The sequence below is a fragment of the Aotus nancymaae genome, unplaced genomic scaffold (assembly GCF_030222135.1).
Source record: "Aotus nancymaae isolate 86718 unplaced genomic scaffold, 86718_ANA_hifiasm-v0.15.2.pri h1tg000011l, whole genome shotgun sequence".
Classification (NCBI taxonomy): Eukaryota; Metazoa; Chordata; class Mammalia; order Primates; family Aotidae; genus Aotus; species Aotus nancymaae.
In genome coordinates this window covers 51,134,140-51,156,489 of record NW_026988422.1, presented here as the reverse complement: position 1 = coordinate 51,156,489, position 22,350 = coordinate 51,134,140, and the positions used below count along the sequence as shown (strand labels likewise).

Genomic DNA, 22,350 nt, shown 5'->3' with positions numbered 1-22,350 from the left:
TGATTTAAAAAAATAAAAGATTAAATCCTTCTCCTGTGATTAAAAAAAGAAAAAAAAAGAAATAAAAAAATAAAATACTGGAAAAACCATATATATAATCATCTGTCCATCTTCTACCTGAATATGTGGAGTATTCAGCAAAGTAGTTAGTTCTTGTCCTTCCTTATGATGAACTGGCTTCAAAACAGTTTGTACCTAAGAAACAAAAATAAAGATTATTCTTCCTAGATTATAGAAGTATCAGTAGCACCTATATGCAGGGTCATATTTTTTAAAGTGCAAATTAAAATAAAAATTACTTGTAAGAAAAAGTCACTAAAAAGAATTATGAGACTTTTCAATCTTGTTATTATGGATAACAGTATTTCTTATTAAAAAAACACTAAACAAGATTTTGGTACTTATGCCTATAGACAAAATACTTCTATCTTGAAAGTTTCTCCCAATATACGATAAAATTCATTAATAATAATTACATAAGAAAAGAAAAATTGTCCCAACAGTTACCTTGCTATTTTATAGTTTTTAAATAATTTATGTGACTATTTAAAATCAGAGATAACAACTTAAAGAGTTACAGTCTAGGCTGGGCACAGTGGCTCACACTTGTAATCCCTACACTTTGGAAGGCTGAAGTGAGCGGATTGCTTGAGCCCAGGAGTTTGAGACCAGCCTGGGCAACATAGTGAGACCTTGTCTCTATTTTATAATTTTTATATGATTTAAAAAAAAAAAAAAAGAATGACAGTCTAGCAAGATGAATTTATATGAGTGTAATGGAACAATCACCATAATATAATGGATTACATTAAATTTCCCACAGTCGAGGAAACTTTGTGTTGCTAGGATAAACTCCCCTTGGTTATTAATTTTTTTTAGCTTGTTTCCTTATCTGTAGAATGGTACCTACTATTTATGGTGCTTCAAAGAATGATTAAGAAAATCTTAAAACAGGCTAGATACAATGACTCACACCTGTAATCTCGCACTTTGAGAGGCCAAAGCAGGCAGATCACTTGGGGTCAGGAGTTCGAGACCAGCCTGGCCAACATGGCAAAACACTGTCTCTACTAAAAATACAAAAATTAGCCAGGTGTGGTGGCGTGTGCCTGTAATTCCAGCTACTCAGGAGGCTGAGGCAGGAGAATGGCTTGAACCCAGGAGGTGGAGGTTGCAGTGACCTCAGGTGGCACCACTATACTCTAGCCTGGATGATAGAATGAAACTATCTCAAAAAAAAAAAACTTATAATGGACTATTTTAAATAATTTTATCAGTAATTTCCATATGAAACCTAAGAGATGGTAATTTTGGGATTAATTAATTTCACCACAGCAAGTGGATCAAAGCAACGACAGTACCAAAACCAGTCTGTCCTGTGGTTTTGGTACCCAGAAAATTATATTTCTAATTGTAGAATTCTATATTTATAAACAGGATGGCAGAGCAAATGTTATCTTCTTCAAGAACTCAACTAAAATCTTACAAGGGACAAGGCCCATGATTTAAGATTGTGGGTAACTAAAAGTTGTTTTTAAAAGAGGGTTGTTTCCTTTTTAAAGTTTATCAAGTCTAAATTAATTTTAAATGAAATTTGTAGTCTTGATCATACACCTTTTGATAGCTGAAGAAACTCTGAAGATGGGAAGATAATTCTGAATTAAAAATGTACCAAGGGTGTACAAAATATACTGAGTCAATTCCAAAATAATTTTTTGTATTAGAGATTTTTTCCTATTCTCACTTTTAAGTCAGTTCCTAAACATCTCTGAGATCTTCCCTTCTAAAGAAATTTAGAACTACTGTGTTTAACCAGTGCCCTACTAAGCTGTATGTTGCTTATTCTAGTGTCAACACATATCAACAACAACTTCTACAAAGGCGTTAAGGAATTAAAGGCTATTCTTTTATCCTACCACTCCTTTCCATTGGCCTATAAAAATGCTCTAATCTCTTATCTTTAAAAATACCCTTTCCTGACCTTGTTTGTACTCTTCTTCAGCTATACCACTTTTCCTTGTTTTCCTTCAGAAGCAAGATCCTTTTGCATTTTAAAACTAATTTTTTAATTATAAAAATGACATATATTAAAGGCAAAAAATCAAAAAATCGATAACCAAAAGGAAGTAAGTAAACAGATGGACTTTTATTGTACTCAGGGATAATCACCTTGGTATATGTCCTTCCTGCATTTTTCTATCTGTCTTTACCAAAATATTCACCTTGATATATGTATCTGACAAAGAACATGTAGCCAGAATATATTAAAAACTCTTACAACTCAAGATGAATAAAATGGAAAAGAGATCTGACTGGATATTTCACAAAAGATAGTCAATAAAAATATAGAATAATGCTCACTATGTAATGCAAATCAAAACAGTATACCATTACCTACCTACTAGAATCATAAACAAGAAATAATCCAAATATCCATCAATAGGTGAGTAGTCAAATTATGGGATATTCAAAGAATGAAATGATAACTCAGCAATTTACAAACTACTGATACAAGAACAACATGGATCTCAAAAACATTATACTAAACAAAAGAAGTCTGATAGAAAAGACTATTGTCTTACTACATTTATATAAAGTGTCCACAAATGACAAATTTGTAAAACAGAAAGCAAATCAGTGGATAGTTATAGGGCCTGAGGGTTGAAAGAGGTGGTTACTGTCTGCAAAGGGTCATGGGAGAGAAGCTCTGTGGATGCTTCTATAATTTGACAGCAGTGGTACATTTTACAGATGTACATATTTCTCAAAATACACTGAACTATACAATAAAACACACTCATTTTTAGTGCACGTAAATTATATCCCAATAAAGTCAGTTACCCCAAAAATGTACCCTCAACATCTAAACTTTGAGAAAATGTCTACGTATATATCCCTTCATTATTCTTTACATTTTTTTTTTTTGAGATGGAGTTTCACTCTTATTGTCCACGCTGGAGTGCAACGGCATGATCTTGGCTCACTGCAATCTTCACCTCCTGAGTTCAAGCCATTCTCCTGCCTCAGCTTCCTGAGTAGCTGGGACTACAGGCACCCGCCACCACACCCAGTGCCAATTTTTTGTATTTTTAGTAGAGATGGGGTTTCACCATTTTGGCCAGGATGGTCTTGAACTCCTGACCTCAGGTGGTCCACCCACTTCAGCCTCCCAAAGTGCTGGGATTACAGGCATGAGGCACTGTGCCCAGCCCCTATAACAGTATTTTATAACTATTTGGACCTGATACTAATAAATGACTAAAATATTTTTCTATGTGATTAAATATTCTTTTTAATTCTACAACAGAAATATGACCATTCTAGTTCTGAGTGGCTCTTTGTCACTTACAGGATTAAGTCTAAGCTCCTTAGTATTAAATCTAAGGACTGTGGGCTGGCTGTGGTGGCTCCTGTCTATAATCCCAGCACTTTGGGAGGCCTGGGGGGGATCATGAGGTCAAGAGATCAAGACCATCCTGAACAACATGGTGAAACCTCATCTCCACTAAAAGTACAAAAATTAGCTGGGCATGGTGGCATACGCCTGTAGTCCCAGCTACTCAGGAAGCTGAGGCAGGAGAAATGCTTGAACACAGGAGGCAGAGGTTGCAGTGAACCAAGATGGTGCCACTACATTCCGGCCTGGTGACAGAGCAAAACACCATTTCAAAAAAAAAAAAAATCTAAGGACTGTCACCATCTGATTCTTCGATCTTTTCCAGCCCTATCTCCTGGCATTCCTTATATCTTTCTGGTTCAGCATCAAGCTGCTTGTTCCCTGCACAAACCATGCTGTCCCCCTATGACTATGATTATACTAGCTGTCCCAGCTACCTGAATTGCCTTATTCTACTTGCCTAGATAATATGTACTCATAAAACTGAACATATTTGATTTAAAATTATCAATAGGGCTGTTTCCCCACTACACTGAGCTCAATGAAGATAGAACTGTATTTTATTCAACTTCATATTTGGCTACTGGCAGAATGTCTGGCAAACAGCACTGAAATATTTAATGAATTCAATGAAAAGAAGAGAGGGTAGGAAGTCATCCTTGATGTCTCCTTTACCTTAATTACCCACAGAGACACTATGTCCTATTAATTTTCTATGTAAATATTTCTATACTCTATGTGCAACTACTATTCAAAATCTTACATCTGGACAATGACAATAGCCTCCATATTACCCTATATTTCCATTGACTTTCCAAAATGTTATCAAAGTAATACTTTAAATTAGAAGCCTGTTTAAATATATATCTGTTAAAAATTCAAGATTCACAATTATTTCTAGAATAAATTTCTTGCTTTAAATTTTTTATGAAGTGACCTTTTCCTGTTAAATTTGATAAACACAAAAAAGCTAAGAAAATTAACTATTTATCTAACACCAAGAGATAGCCCTTTTTTTTTTTTTTTTTTGAGACAGGGTTTCACCATGTTGGCCGGGCTGGTCTCAAACTCCTGACCTCAGGTGATCCGCCTGCCTTGGCCTCCCAAAGTGCTGGGATTACAGGTGTGAGCCACCGCACCTGGCCCAGAGATAGCCTTTTTAAGAGTTTATTAAAATTCTTCCAAAACCTCTTACATGTTTAAATATGTGTGTGCATTTGTACAAATTAATTCATATTTCCCTGTTCCTATACAACTTCATAATTCATTACTTCTTCCTGTTTTATTGCACTGGCTGGTACTGCCAAAAAAATGTTGAATACTAGTAGTGGGCATCTGGAGTTTCTTTATGTTATTCAAGACTTCAATGGCAATGTGTGGGTGTTTCACCATTAGGGACAATTGGTTTCTGGTATTATTCTTTTTCTTTTTTTCCCTTTTCCCAAAGCGCTTTGTCACACATCTGGTATTATTTCTGACTATCTGGTTAAAACAATGTACCTGGACTTATTCAAGGCTTAAATGGCAATGTGTGGGTGTCCCACCATTAGGGATGATGCTATTGGTTCCTAGTATTATTCTTTTTCTTTTTTCCCCCAAAGTGCTTTGTCACACCATCTGGTATTATTTCTATCAAGTTAAAACAATGTGTCTGGCTTTCTAAGAATTTTTATCATCAAAGTATTGAATTTTTTTCATATGTCTTCTCTGTATCAAAATGATGATAGAGGGCCAGATGCTGTGGTTCACACCTATAATCCCATACTTTGGGAGGCTGAGATGGAAGAATTGTTTGAGCCCAGAAGTTTAAAATTGTGAACTATCCTATATTCACATGTGAATATGTGAACTATCCTAAAACTAATAATTAAAATGGATTTTTTTAAAAGTCCTTTTTAACCACTTCTTTCTCCCCAGTGCATTTACTCTCTCAACCACTTCTAGTTCTTTGCTATTCTCAACTCCTAAAACCCTTTAAGCTAAGTTGTTTCTTTTCTCTCTTCTTTCCACCTTTCCATTATGTGTGTCAGCTTTTTTCAATTGGAACAATTCTGATCTCTCTTGCTTCTTTCACTCTCTTCTTCACCCATTGCTGTATTTAGCAAAACAAGGACCCGGCAGCCACCTGGACAAACCTTCCTCCTAAGAGGGACAGGAATGATTATGATAATTTATTTTGTATTCTTCCCAAACTCACACTATAAAAAGTATATTATGTATGTGAATAGTATAAGATCGAAGTAATGTTATTTCAATCTCTGTAAGAGAAGTAACTTAGAAATTTCAGAAAACCATTTAAACCATCGTAAGTAAATATGACAAGTGAGAAAAATATATTCCTTGGGGACAATTGTGTGCTAATCTATAAAGTACCTCCTAACCTATTTTATAGGTCTGTAGCTCTAGATGTCCTCCTTCGCCAATAGCCCATTTTCTGTTTCCTGTTGGCATTCAATGAAATACATTCACTTGATGGGATTCCATAATTATTCATTTTAATAATACCAAAATAACTTAAAATGCTAGAATAATGCGAGACTGTCTACTCCTCAAACAGGAGAGTTTATTTATATTCTTTTTAAATCTTAAATTTAAAAGATGTTTGCAGAGCAGATTAAACACTGAACACTGGTTAGCATCAGAAACAAGAATTTATGCTATCATGTTAACAATAAAAACTCTTATAGTATATTAAGATTTAAAAATTTGATATGTCTACAGTTTTTACAGGAGGAAAACTTCAAAATACCTAGACATAATAAATCTTATGAGTTATATAATACATAATTGTCAGTTATAATTTTATCTCATCAGTAATCACTATTTCAGTTTATAATGTATAATGCTTAGAATTCATAAAACTATGCTAAAAACATTTAAAAATTGCTCTCTAGTAATTCTAATATTTGTTACTATCCAAATTTATAATTTTATACATAAAATTAACTCTTCATGAAACAGAGTTCTGACTCCGAAGTAATTTTTTTTCAGGATAAAATGCATGTAGTAAACTTTTCTGTCACAATACATTATTAACATGTGATTAGCAATTATTAATTCAAACAAATCTTAGAGTCACATTAGTATTTTCCAATAATCCTGTCCTCCTGCCACTACTAATTACCTTGTAGACATCAACAGTTTAGAATACATACCTCTTGAGCAAGATCTTGTGCGTTGGAGATAAGAGGAAATGGAGGACTGGCTTTGTTCATGTGTACTGTGATGGCATTGTGTATCTTAAACGCACTCTGGAAATCCTTATTTTGAACAAGTTGTAAAAGCAGTAAAATATCCTCCTGGCTCTGAGAATCTACCAAAGTATGTTGGATATGTTTAAGTGAAGAAAATAAGTCTTCTATTTCTAATAGGAGAAGAAAAAGGAATCCAAAAATTAATTGTTTCAGTATTAATTCAACATGTACTTCAAGAGAAAATTTATTTGAACCAGTAACAATTTAAGTTTTCAGAAAAATACCAAAATCTGCATATATTATTGAGTGTCAATCATGGTCATTTTATAGATTTTTAAGTAAAACATTCTAAAAAAATCACACAACAGAATAACTTGCATTTTTACAAAGGTGTTTTAATTATAAAACTAATATATGTTCACTATAAAAACAAGTGAGGGAAGGAATACAAAAATTAATAAAGAAATTTAAAACTACCAATAATCCCATCGCCTAGAAATATTTTTTTCTTAACATATTATTTCCTTTTTAACAGTAAATTGTAAATGATTTCCCATATCACTAGTCTTTTAAAATATTTATATATAGGCCGGGTGCAGTGGCTCACACCTGTCATCCCAGCACTTTGGGAGGCCAAGGTGGGCGGATCACGAGGTCAGGAGTTCAAGATCAGCCTGGCCAAGATGGTGAAACCACATCTTTATTAAAAAGACAAAAAAACTAACCGGCTGTGGTGGTAAGTGCCTGTAATCCTAGCTACTCGGGTGGCCGAGGCAGAGAACTGCTTGAACCAGGGAGGCGGAGGCTGTAGTGAGTCAAGATCGTGCCACTGCACTCCAGCCTAGGCTACAGAGCAAGACTCCATCTCAAAACAAAAAAAAATTTATATATATATAATGATTGCATGATATTCTACTACATGGCTAAACCATAATTTATAGTAACCATTAAACTAAAGTTGAACATTTAGATTGCTTCCAATTTTTTGCTACCATAAAAACAAGCATTCCAGTACATAATAATCAGTGCTATAGACAAATGTGTCTCAGATTCTTCATCAAGTAATTCCCAAAATAGAACTTTTAGATAAGATTCTGACATTTTTTAAAAGTCAAACAGCTTTCAAGGGAAACTTTACTAATTTGCATTCCATTAGCAATATTTTCACCAATTTGAGATCATTTTTTAAAAAACTTCTATTTGACCTATTAATAGGTAAGTTGAGGTTTATTCATATTTACCAGGCACTTGTTTTGCAGTCTATAAAACTCTAATGAATATGTGAGTCTCCTAAAGTTGTACTGAAAGTTGTGGGCACGTGTACATGTACTATATCTGTCTGTTAGTGTGCATGCCTAGCACAAGCATTTTTCTGGAAAATATTATTCCAAAATGGTTAAGAAGCACTAGTAGTCTCTTCTCTGCTCCCAAACAGGTTGCGTGCATGTATGTGCATGTGTGTGCACATATGTGTGCATATACTCTGTCATATTTGTTGGGAATCATTTTCCAGTATTTCCATTTGTCTCTTAATTATATTTGTGGTTGCTTTTATTAATTTCATTATAGAAGTTTTCAACTCTTTTTTTCTTTTTTTTTGAGACAGAGTCTCGCTCTGTCACTCAGGCTATAGAGCAGTGGCACGATCTTGGCTCACTGCAACCTCCACCTCCTGAGTTCAAGCAATTCTCTGCCTCAGCCTCCTGAGTAGAGGGGATTCCAGGCATCCACCACCATGCTCAGCTAATTTTTGTATTTTTAGTAGAGACGGGGTTTCACCATCTTGGCCAGGATGGTCTTGAACTCCTAACCTCATGATCTGCCTGCTTTGACCTCCGAAAGTGCTGGGATTACAGATGTGAGCCACCACACCCAGCCAGAAGTGGTTAATTCTTATATGTTAAGAATGACCCCTTTCTTTTCCTGTGTGATTTCTTTAACTGTTTCTATGCTTATAAGCTTCTTGTAAGTCATTAAAAAATATTTATCTAGATTTCTTCTAGCTTTTTGTAATTTCTACTTAACTATTTAACTTCTGTTTAATTTTAATCCATTTGGAATTTATTTCAGCATAGATCTGAAAAATTTTAACTTTATTTTTCTTCAAAATAACCAATGATTCTAGTACCATTTATTAAATAATCATTCCTGGCCAGGCGCAGTGGCTCATGTCTGTAATCCCGGCACTTTGGGAGGCTGGCTGGATTGCTTGAGTCCAAGAGGTCGAGACCAGCCTGGGCAACATGGTGAAACCCTGTCTCTTTTAAAAATAATAATTTTTAAACATAAGAAACATTAGCCAGGCATTGTGGCATGTGCCTTAGGCCCAGCTACTCATGAGGGTGAGGTAGGAGAATCCACTGAGGCCATGATCACGCCACTACATTCCAGCCTGAGCAACTGAGTGAAACCTCATCAAAAAATAATCAATCATTCCTTTTCCACTGATTTATAATGCCACCAAATTCTTACACATATTAGAATCTGTCTTTACTTCACTGGTCTATCAGAACGATATTGTCTTCTTATAGTAGCATTATAATGTTTGTTCATATTAACATGACAAGTACCTGATCTTTATAAATTTCTTGACTGTTGTAAATTAGTTGTAAATCACATTTTTTCAAGTTACCTCCCATTCCCTCTTTCCTAGTTTTCCAAAAAGAAAAGTCCTATTGAGATTTAGACTAAAATTAAACCTGTAAATGTGTCTAGGAAAAACTTAGAGCACATACTAGGACTTATATAATCAAAGACATAGTATAAAAAAGATATGGGAAAATATCTTCCTAACGTGCCTTGTGGTCAGCTTTCTTCTTACAAGGCCTGCAGAAACACTACTTACTCTTAATTGTCTTGTATGCCACAATTTGAACAGCAGTTAAAGTTTTAAATACATTCTAACAGTTCTTCAGTCGATTCTTGAGGTTCCCTATCTTTCCTGTCCAAAATCAAAAGAACTTTACTCTTTCCTTTTAAATATATATATATTTAGTCTTCCTTAGTTTATATATATAGTTGTCCCTTGCTATCAGTGGGAGATTGACTCCAAGACCTATCACAGATAGCAAAATTTGCAGATGCATAAGTCCCTTATATAAAATGGTGCAGTATTTGCATATAAGGTATACACATCCTCCAGTTACCTAAAATCAGCTCTAGATTACTTATAACACTTAATGTAAATAGCTGTTACATTGTACTGTTTAGAGAATAATGACAAGGAAAAATATTTTTATAAAGACTTATAAGACTTAAAAGTCGGCCCAACACAGTGGTGACTCATGCCTATAATCCCAGCAGTCTGGGAGGCCAAGGCAGGTGAATCACGTGAAGTCAGGAGTTTGAGACCAGCCTGGCCAACATGGTAAAACCCAATCTCTACCAAAAAATACAAAAAGTAGCCAGGTATGGTGGTGTGCTTCTGTAGTCCCAGCTACTTGGGAGGCTGAGGCAGGAGAATTACTTGAACTCAGGAGGCAGAGGTTGCAGTGACCCAATATCACACCACTGCACTCTAGCCCGGGTGACAGAGTGAGACCCTGTGAAAGAAAAAAAAAAAAGAAAAGGAAAGAAAAAAAGAGAAAGAAAGAAGGAAGGAAAGAAAGGAGGGAGGGAGGGTGGGTGGACTACTTTTTTCCTTGTCATTATTCTCTAAACACACACATATATGTGTGGTCATCAGTAGTTTAAAGAAAAATTGGGGAAAACATTTAAAAGTCAAAATTGTCATTAGAATGACCTATGAAGCTGTGGCCCAGAGCTGGATAAGAGCTGAGAGATAGCCAGAATTTAATCATAAGCTAATATTAAGAATAGACAGGAAGAATAGAAAATGTCAGATTCCATCACACACAATGAGGTTACCAAAGAATTTCTTAACAGTGCAAAGAATTCCCTAAGAGATTAAAGAATTCAACAGCCTTAAAGTATCTAAAAAGCAAAACATGAAAACATTTAAATATCTTAAAAGAAAAAGAAATTACAAAAGCAACAAAGCAGTTAAGCTTCATGGAAGCTACAATCTCATGAGGTCTAGAATTCTCTGAGAAGATAATTAAATTACTGTTTAATTGAAACAATTTTTTTTTTTTTTGTAGAAATTGAGTCTATAAGTCCTGGCCTTCAGCAATCTTCCTGCTTCGGCCTACCAAAGTGCTAGGATTATGGGTGTGAGCCACACATTGCAAGGCCTGTAGTAATTGTTAAAAGGGTCTCATTGCCAGGCGCAGTGGCTCACACCTGTAATACCAGCACTTTGGGAGGCTGAGGCAGGCAGATCACCTGAGGTAGGGAGTTTGAGACCCAGCCTGACCAACATGGAGAAACCCGGTCTCTACTAAAAATACAAAATTAGCCAGGCATGGTGGCGCATGCCTATAATCCCAGCTACTCAGGAGGCTGAGGCAGGAGAATCGCTTGAACCCCAGAGGCGGATGGTCGAAGTAAGCCGAGACTGCGCCACTGCACTGGCTATTAGGGTATTTTGAAAAATTGAGAGCCTCAGATCTCACTGCTGACTGAAATCAACAAGCAGCCTTAGAGAGCCCAGAAGGTTATCCCTATTGGGTGTCTTCAACCTCAGGGGAATTAAAATTTTTTAAGGCCAAGAGTTTCTGCATAATCACAATCACAGCTCACTGCAGCCTTAACTTCTCAGGTTTTGGCGATCCTCCCACCTCTGCCTCCCAAGTAGCTAGGACCACAGGTGCATTCCACCACATCTGGCTATTTTTGTACGTTTTAGTAGAGATGGAGTTTTGCCTCGTTGCCCAAGCTCATCTGTAACTCCTGAGCTCAAGCAATCCACCCACCTCGGCCTCCCAAAGTGCTGGGATTATAGGCATAAGCCACCCCACCCAGCAAAGAACAGTTAATTTTCTGTTCTTTCCACACACTCAAAGAAATGGTCCATTCTTTGGTGGATATATCTGTTAGTTAAAACAAACAAAAATCCACCCAAGTTTTTCAACATTCTATACAATTCCACAGGAAATTTTTAAAATCCTTAATCAGTCCTGTCAAATAACTCTTTCGTAATAAAGATGAAGACACAGAGACAACAAAGAGGACAGAGGACAGAGAGAAGAAATTCTCTTCCCCAATCCCATACAGACAGACAACAGACACAAGAAAGAACCACATGGACAGAGAAAGAGAGAAATGAAGAACCACAAGGCTAATGAGGAAAGACTGACATATGTGCTAGATTGGGAGTGGTTCAAGAAATAAGTACTAAGGCAGGATGGAGGCACTCTGCCCAGGAGAAGGTAGAGGCAGGCATAGCAAATCTGGCTTTGGTAATAAATTCCAGTCTGTAACAAGTTTCTTAGGAGGAATTTCTTTATATGTAGTTTAAATTCTTTGCCCTGTAGTTGGACCTATTTCCTCTTACTTGATTTTTCAGTGAAATTAAGTTTCCATCTTCTCTAATATTTCATGCAACACTTAACTCTTGATTATTTAAAAGAAAGAATGTATTATTCCAAAATAAGAAAGATCACTCACATTTAGCTTTGGGATACAACTAATCAGATAAATACAAACATACACATTGGTCAACAAGTCTACCCTCCTAAACTGTCCTCCCTCCTTGCCCTCTCCTGGCAGTCTAAAATGTAAAAGAATGAAGACTCTAAAACAGGCAACAGAAAGCAATCACCCAGTTACTTTATCAGAAAATCCTGCCTTCAAATGCCTACAACTCTGGGTAGCCATGTGGAAAGATTTTTTGGTTATAAGGGCAAAAAATCTTTTACCTAAGGAATCTCCATCTGGATTGGCTTTACTGATTGACTGATTGATTGAGACAGAGTCCCGCTCTAGGCTCACTGCAACCTCCACCTCCGGGTTCAAGTGATTTTCCTGCCTCAGCTTCCCAAGTAGCTGGGATTACAGGCATGCGCCACCATGCCTGGCTAATTTTTTTTGTATTTTTAATAGAGACGGGGTTTCACCATATTGGCCAGGCTGGTCTGGAACTCCTGACCTCAGGTGAACTGCCCACTTCAGCCTCCCAGTGCTGGGATTACAGGCGTGAGCTGCCGCACCTGGCCAGCATCATTTATTTTTATATATTACTCTCATTTGCCCCATACGAAAACAGATAGCTTCTAGAGACTTATACTCAGTATTGAGATTCTCCATTTCATTGTATAAATAATTCTCATTCTTTTAACCTGTCCTCAGAAATTTCAATTCCAACCAATTTCATGACTTTTTTCTGAAACTTTTAAGATTTCTTTTCCCCTAAACTGTAGGGTCAAACATGATAGACAGGGAACTTAATATTACTAAGTATGAGGAAATTATATCAGTTTCCAGTATATCTACCTGTGGAATCAAAATTGCAGTGGCTCATGCCTGTAATCCGAGCACTTTGGGAGGCCAAGGTGACAGGATCACTTAAGGCCAGGAGGTCAAGACCAGCCTGGGCAACATAGTGAGACCCCATCTCTACAAAAAATAAAAATTAAAAAACAATTTTTTTAACCTAGATGAATGGAAAAACAAGATGTGGTATATTTGTACAGTGGAATATTAATTCATCCATAAAAAGGAATTAAGTACTGATTCACGCTACAATATGGATGAATCCTGAAAACATAACAGTAAATGAAAAGAGGCCAAGTTACAAAAGAGCCTATGTTATGTAATTTCATTCATATGAAATGTCTAGAATAAGCAAATCCAAAAAGACAGAAAGTATATTCATGGTTGTCAGGGGCCAGGTGGAAGAGAGAATAGAGAGTGACCATTAATGGGTACAACATATTTTGGAATTATATAGTAGTGATGGTTACACAACTTTGGTTTTGGTTTGTTTTTTTAAGCACTGTAGCCTCGATCTCCTAGGCTCAAAAAATCCTCCTGCTTCAGTCTCCCTAGTAGCTGGGACTACAGAAGTGTGCCACCATGCCCAAATGATTTTTTTTTTTTTTTCTAGAAGACAGGGTCTTACTATGTTGCCCAAGCTGGTCTCAAACTCCTGGGCTCAAGATTCCTGCCTTGGCCTCCAAAAGTGCTGGTATTACAGGCGTGAACTACCATGCCTGCCTGCACAACCTTGTGAGTATACTTAAAATTAATGAATTCTGTTGTTTAAAAGATGAAATTTTATGGTATGTGAATATTTTAATAAAGCTGTTATTTTTAAAATGAAATAAAAAATTAGTGGTTAACATCCACAAATTAATTTTATGGACTACAGGGTCAGATGAACTCTCTGGTAGCTTCTGGTTCTCACAAAAATTAAATTTCATTCAAACCCATAGTCTGCCATTTACTCAAACACCTTTTTTCATTTGGTTCTCAAGAAAATCATGAAACTAAGGCTCAGAAAAATTAAGTAACATGTCCAAGGTCAATGGCAATTCAGTGACATTAAAAAGTACTGAAATTCAGTTCTGACTCTAATATCCCTGCACTTTCCAATATACAACTACATCATACATTTCTGAATGTGCCATAAGACAATGAAGCAAATCTTTGCAGGAGGAACTAAATTTTAAAACCTACTATTACTTAATAGGTGGAATGAAATTTTAATGCATTGTGTCAAAGACTGAATGATGTAGCAGTTATTTTCCTATAAAATTATGTGTACTTAATAAACAAAATTTACATGACTATACATATACTCTAACGAATTTTTAAATCTTTAGCTCTAATTTTAGCAACTTGACTAAATCACAGAATTCCCAAATAATCCTAACACTTCATACATTAAATCTAGTGACAACAGATTTAATTATTTCACTTCCAGGAGGGTAAAATAATTCCCTAAAGGAATGGCTAATAACATTTATTTGGAAATATCTATAATAGCTAAACAAAAATTTGATAGTAAAAATAATTAACTTCTCAGAGGCAGGGCCAAACTAAAACTCAATATTTTCTGGCACCAGGATTTTGTCTGCTGGCTTTAAATAAATTTTACCTTAAAGCCAACCTTTAAAAAAGTTTATCGCAATCACACAAAATTCTAGTATGCCCCATGGTCAAAAGTCAGTTAAATGTCAGAAAGAAGTGTGAGAGAGCTATTTTACTTTAAAATGTCAATAATCTTTTGACTTAATAGTTTGAATATCCAGAGACATCTGGCAAAAAATATGCAGGCATTAATTAAGTCTAAAACATGCTATTAATTCCTTGAAAATATTTTGTTCTTTAGCTTTATTTTCCCAGTTTTCTTCCCTGTGGTTTTTTTTTTCCTTCTTCACACTAATAGTATCTCATAGCAGATTAGAAAGCCCGTAATTACAAATTTCAAGTCTTTTTATTAACCACTAAACAGCTCACCACGGATATATATGGGTGTGTCTGTATGCCCTTTTCTGACACTGCTTCAAAGATATAACAATTTTATAGTCACATATGTGATAGATGGTAGTCTTCCTTAGTTTATTTCCTTTAAGTATTCTATCTACTATATTTCCTTGTCCACATCCCTGGCCCAAAATTACTTATCTGAGAACACAAAAACAGTGAAATCTATAATACAGAAATATCTGAAAACTACACTACTCTAGCTCAATCCACTCTAACCTGCGTTCTTTTCTTTTCTGAGGATTTCTCTCCCAAACTAGTTTGTTCTGATTATGAAAAAGAACAAAGAGAATATTTGTAGCAAAGCAAGCTTTAAAAACTAACACCAATTTTAAAGAAAGCCTCCCTAATATCAAAGTTTTTTTTTCTTTCCATGCTTGCCTACATGCAGAATATCAAAGTTTTTACCACTTATAATACTCATATTAATCATTCATTTGAAATCTAGTTTCCATATCACTATTTTTTATCTTTCAAAAAAATTCTGCTTTTCAACAAGAAAATTCAGTTCATCCTTTCTGAGTCTTTTCTATCAATTCCATCCCTGTAATTTTATTATCATACATTGCCAAATTTACAAATACTTTTCATTAAAAGCCACCCAGACCATTAATCTTGCCAATCATATTTTCAATTGTTAAAAGAATATTTTGTCTACTCACGGATAAAAGATGATGTATTGTTTAGAAACTGAAGGCTTCCTCTCAAAGAAATAAATCGGTTGCCCAATCTTCCCTCATTTAAAACAAAGTTGCTGTTTCTGGATGTGAAAAAGGCTGAGCAGTTGTCTCCTGTCATATGGGTATTAACCAAATACTAGCAAGGAGACACAATGTTCAGGGAGTACTTCTCTTACATTTTGATGTGTTAGCAGATTATGAACAAGAAAAAAAAGTTTGGTAAAAAGCTTTTGCACTTCATTTTTAACAAAAACTTAAAAACCTGAGGCTATGACAATAACAAACTATACTTTATGCTAATTTCTCATGATTCTTACGTAACAGATATTTGTGTTGAATATATTAACATAAAAGCTATCATTTATTTCTCAAAACACATTCTCCCGTCCAAGAAATGAATTACAAATACCTGGTATGACATTTCAAATTACTTTAAAATAAAATATATAAAACTGAGAACCACACAAAGGTATTTTTTAAAACCACAGCGGATTACACATTGGAATAGAGGTACCCTTTAATTTGAATTTGTAGAAAAGTCAGCAATACAAACAGAAAAAAGAAAAAGTCAAAAAAAAAAATTAAGAGAAATGATATCCAATTTTCTGTGCTTAGGCAAAACAAAACCATAAACCCATAACTTTTCCCTTACTAAGTGAATCTGGCTGAAGCTATATTTGTTTCTTTACTGTGATTACATGAATAGTACCTATCAGATGGATACTTAATGCCTGATTCTAAGTAAACCAAATGGACATGGACAATACATTAATCTTAAGGGAACGTAAACAGAAAAACAGAAGAATCAATCCAGGTTTGCACCGGATGTGACAAACTTTCTCCAATAGAATATATTCAGAATATTTTAATAAATAGTAATAGAGTGGTGGGAAATGAAGGCTGGTAAGAAGTAATCAGGAATGAAGTATTTTTACTCTCACAAAACCCTGAGGAAAAAAGAACATAAAATTCCTTCACATAAATGTATTAGAAAAATATGTAATCTTTTAGCTTTCACTGTAATTATAATATCTGAAGGCATTTAGCAGACTTTACTATGACCAAACGCGTATCTATGACTTCTCAAAAACACAGAGAAGCATGTACATATGAAATGTGGATCCTGAATAAAAATTTATAACAAAGAAAAGCAGATGAGGTGATGTAGTAGAAAGTGCTCCAAACTTGGAATAAAGAGACTTACTGAGGAACAAATCTGGCATACACATGGTACCTTTGGGCAAATTAGAAAAAGGTGCTCATTTTGGGTAGTCACAGCTCTGGCCTGGTGATTGAAGTGCTGGTTGGGTATTGGTTTCCAGGCAAACCTTTCACTTTGTGCAGTACATCAACATCAGATCTGACAAATTCAAACTTGGCTCTACCACTGGTGTCTTTAAAAAGTTGTTTAACTAAGGTTCAATTTCTTTATCTCCAAAATGGAGATTAGAGAGTACTGTTAACAAGATTATTTTATTACATGAAACAATGTTTGCTACAACACTTAGTACACACTCAACAGACTCTTAAATGAATAGCAAAATGACACTGACAATAAAAACTCTCATTCTACAAAAAAGTAGAAGTAACTTTTTTCACACCTAAAAAATAGCAAACCACTAAAAAATAAAATGTACTCCTAACACTAGTTCAGTGAGCCCTTAGGTGTTATGTGCACGTGCAAGAAGGGTGGGTGGTAAATTCAATGATTAAATATTCTAAGGTTTGACACCAACCTCCCTTGTAGATTCACAATGCCTAGTAACATTCTAACAGCTATGAGAAGTCCTGTAATCAGAAGGTATTTAGCTTATTTAGCCCAGAGTTCTCAAAATGCTTTTGGTCACAGAATTCTTTTGGTTTGGTGCTATCTACTCGTATCTCATAGGACTTTTTTTTTTTCCACAGAACAGAATTTGGGGATATATAGAAAATACCATTTTTATGTTTATGATGCTATATGAATAACAGTTCTTTTTATTGACAATCGTTAATTTTAAGAATCAAAGAATTTATAGTTACTAATTTCATTACAATTTTACAAACTTTAAGGAAATCAGAAATTCAAAATCTGAAAATTGTTTTTTAGTATTTTGCATAAAGTTTGTGAGTTTTATATAAAAGGTAAATTTCAAGGCTTTAAATATTAAGGCCACATGTAGAACTCTTTAATATCTAAAAAACATGTTACAGTGACTGAACATTTAAGTCACATGCTTTTAGCTCTATGTTGCTAACAATAAACAATAGTTACATGGCGTTTCCAAGAAAACAAAAGATCTTGGTCTGAAATTCAAACTGACATTACTTACATTCTCTTAAACCCGCTTCCTTCTCATATACATTATAAGGCACAGATAAATTAAAGCAAAACGTTTTCTATTATCCCTCTATTTTTACTTACCTAGTATTTTCACAGCATAATGAGGACTTTCTAAGACAATTCCTTCCTCTGTATCAAACATAGGGTTATCTATTCCAGTCTTTGGAGGAATTTGGGCTAGCTTCTTAAGTCTCATGGAAGAATTAAGGTCAAGTTCTTGCTTTTTCCCTTCTTCTTCTCTCCTACGCCTCATGTCTTCCTGTTGTTGCCGAATACGCTCCAACTGTGCACTTCGACGTATTGGCATCATCCTGGTGCCCAAATCTCCGGGGCAGTCAACAGCCATCTCTCGGTGCTTCTGATGTTCCTCTGGTGATGCAAGATCAACATTTTTTACTTCGCTGTCTGACTCCTCTGTAACATGCCCATTCATATGGGATGTTGTCATGGTTATCTATAAAAACCTGTACCACTTTTTACAAATCAATTTTTCCTAAAGGCCAATTCTCTTGATTCTGTAGTATAAAATCCATGTTACTTCAAAAAAAAAACAAAAACTTCTCACATCACATAATAATGCTATGAAAAAGTATCCATGAAGGAAATCTAAGGGGAAAGATGGGGGAAAAAAAAGTATAAGAATTACAATATATAAAAGCAGGTTTTTACATAGCCTATTTCTAATCTCCATACAACATAGAAAATTATAAGTATATAACATTATTTTGCTACTTAAACAGTAGATTAAGTACTTTCATTTTTACAGATAATGGTGAGGAAATCAAGATCCCCCTCTCCCCCCAAAAAGTCCCCTTCCAAGAACGTGAAACATACTATTCAATTTTAAAGCTAAGAAAAATGATATATAGTACTGGAAAGTTTAGCAAAATGGGAAGGTAAAAAGTCTGCAGTATTAGTTTGGTAGGGAACAGGCTGCTTGCTTAAAACATAAAAAGGTGCTTTAATCATCTTTTAGTAGTTGTCTCAACACAGTATCTTATGCTCAACAGTAAACACGGGATTGAAATAACTTACTAGTTAACTACTAAAGAAATTGATGAATGATCAACTGATTTGGCATACAGCAGCCATGTTTGTACCTCATTTGAAATACAAGCAGTATTCTGGAGGATAATTCATTCATGTTTAGGAATTTTTGAGATGAAGAACATGCCCAAACTTCAATTAGCAGCTGAGGCAGCTACAAGACAAAACTACATTGAGACGAGGATTACATGGGTTATCAGTCTTTATAACTGGTCCCATTTAAGAAAAAAAAGGATTGGGCTGGGTGCAGGGGCTCATACCTGTAATCCCAGCACTTTGGGAGGCCAAGGCAGGTGGATCACCTGAAGTCAGGAGTTCGATACCAGCCTGGCAACATGGTGAAACCCTGTCTCTATTTAAAAAATACAAAAATTGGCCAGTTGTGGTGACAGGCACCTGTAATCCCAGCTACTCAGGAGGCTGAGGCAGGAAAATTGCTTGAACTTGGGAGGTGGAGGCAGAGGCTGCAGTGAGCTGATCGCACCACTACACTCCAGCCTGAGTGACAGAGTAAGACAAGACTCCATCTAAAAAAAAAAAAAAAAGAATTGGGGTTATCGCTACAAGGATTCAGTTACAGAAAATGGTAGTATCTGTTACCACTCAAAAACTTTTGAGTCATACTGTACAGCAAAAAGATCACAGTAAACAGGAAGATAACTGAATTTTTAATCCTCTAGTTTTATGACTTAAGACCATTTTCTCTCTTTGACCAAAATTCACTTGGAAACTTTATTCATAGGATCGACTGTTCTGAGTTTCATGACAGATAATGTATACTTACATTAATTACCAGTACTAACTTGATTCTCGTATTTTAAAAATCTTTCAACATATTTTAGAAAATAAAAATATTTTACCAGATAACGCTGGCTTTTCATCAAGCTATTTCTCAGGCATAAATAGGCAGATTGTTTACATATGTGTAAACCCACACTTTAAATCTAATTAGCCTTTTTTTCCCTCTCGCTCAAGAGCAATAATATTTACAATAATAAACCTACTACCTCCTTGAGTTGGGTATCACTTTAGTAAACAGGTGGTTAGAGCACAATGCCAACTAAGCAAAAGCCAGGTTTTCAGACAATATTCCTAATGCCAGCCAATCTTCTCTCAAATATCTTGGGTCATAGTGCAAATAGGGACAGAAGACAAAATGCTTAGTACAAACCCAACTAGGCTATCAGGAAAACCACTAATCCAACAATCAGGAAAATGGATGTCAGTTACATGAGCCATTATTAAAACTATATTTGCACAAAAATTGTGGTAGAGTTTTCTGTCTTTCATCCAACTTTTGGCTTCTTTCTTTCTAAATGTGATCTACACACATAAGTACCTTATTTACCATTAAGTGCCTTCTTTTTCATTAACATGCCAGCAATTTGATTTATGTTAGACAATTCTTATGTTAGGCACTGACTATATGCAAATGCAAATTCAGCTTTTTAAATGTTTTTCCTTACAAGCAAGCAGGAAATTATGTAGGAGTTACTGCAGTGCTATGCTTAATTTTAAAAATCGAGGAGTGTACATATTTTCAGAAAATTAAAACCCTCAACCCTCTCTATAACAATTACTGGATATTAAAAATCAAATTTAATAATAAATGATGCATTTTAAACTTATATATATATATAAATTATGATCTGAAATATAAAATTCGGCTTAAAAGGTCTACATCTGTGTCCATATTCATTATACTATGGGGAAAATTAGAGGTCATGCAAGATAGACCAGGTCGGGTCAAAATTCTCATGCTTGGACGATTTATTATCACACTTGTATATCTGGATCCAATCTTTGCTCTCAGAAAAATTTCTGCAACCTGGTAGTAATCTGCTTTAAATTTCATTTTGGTTATCTCCCCAGGAATGTTCAGTCTACTGGGAGAGAAAGCAAAGAAAATAAATGATTATTTTTCTCCAATCTCCTCACTAGATTCTAAATTTGTTAAGAGTCAGGGATCATGTCTTACTTTCATAGCTTCAGTGCTTAGCCTAATACATATCATAAGAAATGCCCAATAAATATCTGTTCAACTCAACTTGGAATGTTACAGACAATGAACTATAAAACTTGGTCTGTGGTAAAAGGTGACAGGAAACACTCAAAACATAAGGATACATTTCTTTGAGCTGTATATCAAAGGGCAACTAAAAATTAGCCAGCTAGCAGAAAGGTCTACTCCAGGCAGACAGGTTCACATGACCTCTAGGAAGGAAGAGTATGACTGAATGGCACTTTCAGAAAACAAAATAGAATACAATAAACTGGATGGGACAATGGGAATATGCTGTACATCAATAACGATAAAACTGGAAAGGCAAGCAGGAGGCCATACTGAGAAGAGTTTTAGATCTTTACCCTGAAAACAGTAATAATAATTAAAAGATTTTAAGCAGGGGATGACGTAATCACATTCATTTTTATAGAAATATCACTACTACTGAAGGATAGAGGGTTGACTGAAGGGTGGCAATGAGACCAGACTGAAAGCACTATCAGAAATAGGGTGCTCAAGTAGGACAGTGAGAATGAGTAAGTTATATTCAAGTAATACGTAGTTATAGACTAGGCACAGTAGCTCACACCTGTAATACCAGCATTTTGGGAGGTTGAGGCAGTGGATCACTTGAGACCAGGAGTTTGAGATTAGCCTGGGCAATGTGGTGAAACCCCATCTCTATGAAAAAATGCAAAAATATAAAAAAAATTATCCAGGTATGGCGGCTTGTTCCTGTAGTCGCAGCTACTCGGGAGGCTGAGGCACGAGAATAACTTGAACCCGGGAGGCAGGGGTTGTAGTGAGCCAAGATCGTGCCATCGCACTCCAGCCTGAGAGACAGAGTGAGATGGACGGAAGGAAGGAAGGAAGGGAGGGAGGGAGCGAGGAAGGAAAAAGAAAGAAAAGAGAGACAGAAAGAAAGGTTACAGAATCAGTAGAACTTAGTGTTTATTTCACATAGGAGAGCAAAAAGTGAGTAACAGAAAGGTAAAGGAGGAGGAGGAAGTAGTAGGAGTAGGATTAGTAGTAGTAGTATAGTGACAACTACAATAACTATAGCTAACATTTACTAAGCACTTCTTTATGTGCCAGCCAATACTGCAAGCACTTCACACAGTATTCACTCATTTATTCCTTATTACAACTCCAGAAGTAGATCCAAATATGCCCATTTTGTAGATAAGAAACGAAGTTTGAAGTAGACCTTCAAGACAAGATGGAGAAATAAGAAAGGAGCCATATGAATCAAAGGTGGGAAGATGAAAGGTGTGAGGGGAAAGTACAAATAAGGCTAGTTGAACTAAAATAGGGTAGTGGAAGATACGACTAGAAAGTCTGATTGGGTCCATCTTACGAAAAGTCTTAAATACAAA

The 22,350-nt window shown here is 35.4% G+C and overlaps 1 protein-coding gene across 7 annotated transcripts in view; it reads right to left on the bottom strand.

The window, feature by feature from the left end:
• PALS1 (protein associated with LIN7 1, MAGUK p55 family member) overlaps positions 1 to 22,350 on the bottom strand; it is a 98,950-nt gene that overhangs the window by 33,508 nt on the left and 43,092 nt on the right. For 4 of the 7 annotated variants that reach the window (XM_012438026.3, XM_012438025.3, XM_012438024.3 and 1 more), the window contains 3 exons: positions 18,004 to 18,528; positions 6,553 to 6,761; positions 118 to 195 (listed from right to left, as the gene is read on the bottom strand). In XM_012438026.3, the coding sequence (XP_012293449.2) occupies positions 118 to 195; positions 6,553 to 6,761; positions 18,004 to 18,370 (654 nt within the window). In that variant the 5' untranslated portion in view covers positions 18,371 to 18,528. Of the gene's footprint in view, positions 1 to 117; positions 196 to 6,552; positions 6,762 to 15,581; positions 15,800 to 18,003; positions 18,529 to 22,350 lie in introns of those variants that run through there. The other 3 variants (XM_064374973.1, XM_012438029.3, XM_012438030.3) reach the window with 2 other exon arrangements.